General features: G+C 36.4%; 1 protein-coding gene across 2 annotated transcripts in view; it reads right to left on the bottom strand.

Annotated features, from left to right (window-relative positions):
• Positions 1-1828: 1828 nt before the first annotated feature.
• LOC129938459 (RAC serine/threonine-protein kinase) overlaps positions 1829-6887 on the bottom strand; it is a 40830-nt gene continuing 35771 nt past the window's right edge. For both annotated transcript variants that reach the window (XM_056046043.1, XM_056046044.1), the window contains exon 9: positions 1829-3240. In XM_056046043.1, the coding sequence (XP_055902018.1) occupies positions 3160-3240 (81 nt within the window). In that variant the 3' untranslated portion in view covers positions 1829-3159. The remainder of the gene's footprint in view (positions 3241-6887) is intronic.

Below are 6887 nucleotides of genomic sequence, written 5' to 3'. Positions count from 1 at the left end.
ATCACTAGTGATGACGTAAGAGGACCATCGATGAAAACGGCCTATGAAGAGCTTTCATCAATTTCTAGACGTCAACAAAACCCATACAAATCGTGTCCCATCTCGTCAGTCATTTCTTTTCAACTTTCATTTTAAAAATTGTAAACGACAGCAAAACATACGACACGACACAATCTGCATAAGTTTTTTGAAAGCTTTCATTTAGCATTCTGTAAGATGAAAGCAAACGACGACATTGAAAAAAAAACGACATCTTTCGTTTGAAAATTTGCTCACGACGAAGAAATGGAAGTTCGCAAAACAGTAAGTTTCCTTGTTATATAATTTATTTTATGGAATTTGTTAGTACTTTATTTGCGATAAATAAAAAAAAATGTGTTCACATATGCAGTTGAAATAAACAAATCAGAATCAGTTCCAGGCCCTCGTCAAGCTGATGGTAAGCAACGAGCAGTTGGCTAGGGGATTTTTGAAGGGAATCAACAAAACTGACTTAAAAAAAGGGAATGGAATTCCATAGCTGAGCAGCTGAACAGCAAGGGTCCTCCTGTAAGAGAAGGAGATGGTTGGCAAAAGGTTTGAATGGCTTATTTCATTCAGTTAACTCATTAAGACTTATGTTCAAAGTGAAGAAGAAAATAATAAACAATTCAAAAGAAATAAAAGCAACTGGATGAGGTCCTAACCAATTGCATATTTTATCAAATTTGCTTAAATACAAACAGTGGTTAAACCCAAACGGAAATAAAATCGCATTTGTTAAACATGGAACAACGATTTTTTATTTACCTATTCATTTCATTTTGACATATGTTTGTTACTTTTGCATCGTGCATCTGGTGCAAATTTTTCGCGTCGAAAAACTTATGGAATGCTATTTAAAAAACAATACGACAGGCAAAACGAGTCTTCGAAAACACGAGACGACATCCGTATAGGCATGACTAACTAAAAATATTTAACTGGGTTCATAGCCTAAACATTGGTGCTTCGAGTCGGATGTCCCTTGTTAGGGATAGACAACTGACCAATTGCAAAATATTTATCAATGCAATTTAATGAATTTAAAACTTAATCAACACTTTCACTCAAATTCTAACTAATAAATTCAAAATCAAGGGAAAAAAACGATCCTTAAGCAGACTCCGATGGAAATGAACACATACGAATACATACAAGAAGAAATTGAACTTACACAAAATCATCATAAACGTAAAAAATTCTACGATAATTCACTCACCTGAAACATTTTTCGTCAAAACCATACGGTTTGCGATCACAATTTACATATTTTATTCACTTTAAATTTTTTTTAAGTTCACGCACTATAAAACAACCGACGCCTTAATTGATGAAGACATTTTCCATTCACAGCTCTGCCAAGACAATTTGTTGTTTTTTCTCAATGGTTTTTCAATGAAATAACGAATAGGAATTACATGAGTATCTTCTGGACATGATGATGTCGATGAATGATAAGGGGGCACTTCACCTAAAAAGGGGTTCGACAAATCTTGTTTTTTTTTTTTCATTTTTAACAAAACAATTTTAATGAATTGTTTTGTTTCATGTTCACCAACACACGAAAGGTCATCAAGGCGCTGCACAAATGAGTAATAAGTTAAAACTCCGCTCCCTTTATTCCAAATTTGCTGCTTTCAATGCTATAGGAGACTTAGTTTCCGAGATAACCGACTTCAAAGTTTTGAACAAAAAAATGTGCGCCAAATTGAAAGCTGTATGTACCATTGTAAAGGCACTGCTCTGTTGTTTCTGAATTTGCGAGACAAAGGACTTCAAAGTTTTGAAAAAGAAAATCTCCACTAAATTGAATTGCATTGGCAATTTATAATCAATTGTTTTATTTTGAGAGCTCTGTTATATTCGTCAACACAAATACATGTACATATATAATGTAAATGAAATCCAAAATAGACACAAAGACCTAATGTGCAAATTTTAAAATAAAAACACAAAATGTTAACAAATGGAATTGAATTCGATCAATACTATTGTTAAATACGGGTAATGTTCAAAAGTTCAAATCATTCAAATATCCAATTTAGACGAAACTTAAGTTCAACATAAGAAACTATGTGCCATGAAGAAACTAGAACATAAGATCTACAAACGACTTTGAGTGAAAATTTCGTTCCATGAAAATGTATAACGTTAGTTTGTATGTTGAACGTAAATATTATTTATTTTTTTTAAACGACTCTAAGTATTTATTTTTATATTTATTCGTTTTAATTTTAACATTTGTATTTAATTTACTTTATTTTTATGTTCCTAACTTTGTTTGTTAAGAATTATCGTTATTTTTTAGAACTATGTTTCTGTGTATATAAAAAAATATCAAAAAATGTTTGTATTGGAACTATGGAGCCTAGGTCTACCTATTGTTTTGTTGTTGGTGTATCGTTTTTTTTTTTTTTATTTAATAATCGTTTATTCTTCATATCTTATTTTTTATAACAGTTACGTAGGGTACTAAATATACAATTAAATGTTTTTAATTTATAAAATAACAAGAAAAACAAGAGTGGTAGAAAAAATAAATGTTACTTTTAATTTGTTGTTACTTAAATTTTATGTGATGTTAATTATAAAAGTGGTCTATCTTCGCCAAAAATGTGTTCAAAATGAAAATCTTGGAAAACTCTGTTTGAAAATATGAAGAATTACGAACAAAATTTTTAAAACAAATTTAACAAGAATTTAATTTTTTGTTTTGTTTAAATACAAAAAAAAGTTCAGAAGTATTAGCAAGAAGGAGAAAGATCCACTATTATAATAAACGACATATAAATACAAATATTTTTCTTTTTTCAACATTACCTAAACTTAAAGTAATATTAATTATAACTTATGCCATAAAATGTATCCAAATTATAATAATTAATCATTATCTAATTTATATATGTTTCGTGTAATGTATTTTCTTTTGTTTTTGTTTTTTTTTCTTTTTTTTACGGTAAACGTTAAGCTCAATGGCTTGCTTTTATTATATATCTTATGTTTAATTAAATATAGAATATAAAATATATTTAGCTTTTAATATGGTTTTTGTTTATTTTTACTCATTCATGTTTTTTCTTTCTGATAATATTTTTATCCGCGTTTTGTTATTGGCTTTTGCTTTTAGTTTTTCTAAGTCTATTGCATCGATGTGAGTCCAGTTGAACTACTGATGTGGGCGGACGTACCCAATGTCGAAGCCATATCTTGATAGCTGAACTATACAAAAAGAAGGACACACACATATTTATTAGTCTTTAAAAATATTGTAAATTTACTTGGTTTAGATGTCATAAATATTTAAACAAATTGAAATTTCCAGAAAATTTGATCTTACATTTGGATCACTATGACCGTGGCAAACATTTTATTATAAAAAACGGCGAAGATATTGTCTATAGAAGTCAAGGCTGTAGGCAGGCAACTAAGCAACTTACCGAATCTCACCTTGAATCAAAGGTGAATACCTTTAAAACTTCTATAAGTAAAGCTTTTAGAGTCTCTTGCCCAGTCAAATATAGCCGTAAAGCCCTTCCTTCTTGGTGGAATGAAGAACTGTCCAGTCTTAGGAAAATGACGAGGACAATTTTCAATATCTGCCACAAACATAAGTTTTACCAACCGTATAAAGACTGTCTTAAAATTTACAAGCAAACCCTGTCATCAGCAAAAAGACAAGGCTGGAGAGAATACTGTGAATCAATCGAAGACATAAAGGACACCGCAAGGCTCACCAAAGTTTTATCAAAGGAACATTGTAATCCTTCATTTCTAAAAAAGCCTGATGGAACCTGGACAGCCTCTCCAGCCGAATCTCTTGAGCTACTGATGAAGACGCACTTTCCGGGTTGCGAGAGTGATACGCCCGAATCGCTTGAAACCACAGAGCTAAACGTAGCTCATGTGGAGCAAGTCAATTCAGTTATAACCAGAGAAAATATTTTGTGGGCCATCAATACTTTTTCACCATATAAATCCCCAGGCATGGATGGCATACTGCCAGTTATGCTTCAAAAGTAGCATGATGTGGCAGCTCCATGGCTGAAACAAATTTTCAAAAGATGTCTCCTTCTCAAACATGTGCCCATGTCGTGGAGACAGGTCAAAGTAGTTTTTATCCCGAAAGTGGGTAGGCGAGGTCACGAATCCGCGAAGGATTTTAGACCAATAAGCTTAACATCTTTTGTGCTTAAAACCTTGGAGCGCATTCTTGATTACCATATTAGAGAAATCCTAGTTGGACGACCTCTCGAAAGCTCTCAGCATGCTTATCTTAAGGGCAAATCTACGGAGATTGCCCTCCATGAGGTAGTGCGTACTGTAGAACAAACAATCCATTATAAAGAATTTACTCTTGCCACCCTCCTAGACATAGAAGGTGTTTTTAACAACGTCCATAGAAAAATCGTTCGTTAAGTTCGGTGTAGAAGACTTCATTCGAGAATGGGTTATTTCCATGCTCAGTGGTAGGAAGATTCGAGCCACTCTAGGCAATACAATCGCAACACCCCAGGGTGGTGTCCTTTCGCCTCTTCCATGGCTTTTGGTCATGGATACAATTCTCGTTAAATTAGAGAGATGTGGAGTGAAGGCGGTAGCCTACTCGGATGATTTGGTGCTATTGGTGTCAGGAAAGTACACGTCTGTGATTAGTGAAATCACGGATACAGCTTTAAAGAAAGTTAGCAACTGGGCCACGAGTTGTGGACTAGGAGTTAACCAAAGTAAAACTGAACTGTTGCTCTTTACCACCAAAACTAAATTACCGCCCTTCACGCTACCACGACTCAACGGTCAAATCCTATCATTATCTTCCAGTGCAAAATATTTGGAAGTTATACTCGACCCTAAACTAAATTGGAAACTAAATATTTAAGTACGGGTTAAGAAGGCCTGTGTCGCCTTCTAAGCCTGCAGCAAAACTTTCGGCAAAGAGTGGAGACTTCAGTCGAAGATGACTTTATGGACGTACACAGCCGTAGTACGCCCAATCTTAACATATGGTTCGATTGTGTGGTGGCCTGCTCTTAGCAAAGCCTATAATATTAATAAGCTAAAGAAGGTGCAGAGAACAGCTTGCGTGGGCACCACAGGGGCCATGCGTACTTGGCCAACGGACACCTTAAACGTTATTTTGGATCTTCTACCAATCGACCTTTTTATTAAATACATAGTTTCCTGCAGCGCTATTGGGCTGAAGGAATCAAATAGCTGGTTGTCAAAACCTTATGGTCACAGCAAGACTACGAAATTGATTCCCTCAGATATTATCTCGGTAGTCACTGACTACTGCACTCCTACTTTGAACCTAGTAAGGGTTTTAAGGTTATTTTCCCATCGAGAGAAGATTGGGAGGATGACATCGTGTCAATAGGTTTCGACACAACCATCTTTACTGACGCCTCAAAGATGGAGTGCGGAGTTGGTTCTGGAATCTTTTCTGAGTCCCTAAATGTAGCCAAATCCTTTAGGCTTCCTTACTTTGCTAGCGTTTTTCAGGCTGAACTGCTGGCAATAAGGGAGGCATGTAAGATACTTAAACAAAACCCAAACCAAAACCGAAATGCGGCTATCTTTACAGACAGTCAGGCAGCTGTCAAAGCTATTAAATCGGCCATATCCTCATCTAAATTGGTCCAGCAATGTCGCGATGGGCTTGCGAGCCTGAATATTAACCTCAGTGTCACCCTGATCCGGGTTCCGGGCCATAGTGGTATCGTGGGAAATGAACGGGCTGACGAGCTAGCCAGGCAAGGAGCGGCCCTTCATAGCTCACTTGCGGAAATGGTTAACATTCCTCTTGGTGCTATGAAGGGTAAAATCTTTTCTATCTACCAAACTGAATCAAACCGAAGGTGGAGCAATTTACCCAACTGCATTATATCTAACTTTAAGAAACAAATGAAAGATGGAAAGACAGCGAAACCTGTGCTATACGGCCAGGAAATTAAGGTCCAAATTTGACAAAACCTATATTCTGTTCGATTATGCATCTACACAAAAAATCTCTACGATTGCTTCTGAGTATAATAACAGGTCACAATTTGTTGGGTTACGATAAAAAGAAAATGCGGCATACCACCGATGGCATGTACAAAGGATGCAGTGATGATTAAGAGCAAGAATATTTAGTCCACTTCTTTTTCCACTGCCCATCATTATGTCACACTACCCGACCTCGACGAAGTGAAAATAGCTATATCTAAACTGAAGTCAAACAAAGCTGTTAGAGCTGACGGCATCGCTAAGTATATGCTGTCATCAAAAAAGGACACTGAACGACGACGTCTTGGACAAAACGTCACAATGGACATCTATAACTTTTGAGGTAGTTAAGGACTTTGGGTACCTAGGCACCGCTATTAACACAGACAACGACACCAGCGCTGAAATCAAACGAAGAATAACTCTTGCAAATCGCTGCTTCTTTGGACTAAGAAGGCAATTGAGAAGTAAAGTCCTCTCTCGAGCATGTAAAATCACCATCTATAAGACTCTCATCATCCCGGTTCTCATTTATGGCGCTGAGGCCTGGACCCTGTCAAAGAAAAATGAGAGCGTCTTAGGATGTTTCGATAGAAAAATTATTCGGGTGATTTTTGGTCTCGTACGCATAGATGGAGAATGGAGGAGAAGATATAACGACGAACTGTACGGGCTGTACAGCCAAACTGACCTAGTTAGCAGAACTAAAGTCCAACGGTTTAGATGGCTGGGTCATGTAGAGCGAATGGTTATCCACGCTCCAGCCCGGAAGGTCTTCGAATCCAATCCCGAGAGACGACGCAGCAGAGGACTCAGGTGTGTGAAGACCTCAACCAACTTGTGCGTGCGAGACAGCTAGCTAGGGACCGAGGTGGCTGGAG

The sequence above is a fragment of the Eupeodes corollae genome, chromosome 1 (genome assembly GCF_945859685.1).
Source record: "Eupeodes corollae chromosome 1, idEupCoro1.1, whole genome shotgun sequence".
In the NCBI taxonomy this organism is placed as follows: Eukaryota; Metazoa; Arthropoda; class Insecta; order Diptera; family Syrphidae; genus Eupeodes; species Eupeodes corollae.
The sequence above is the reverse complement of the archived record's forward strand: the minus strand, read 5'-3'. Positions and strand labels throughout refer to the sequence as shown.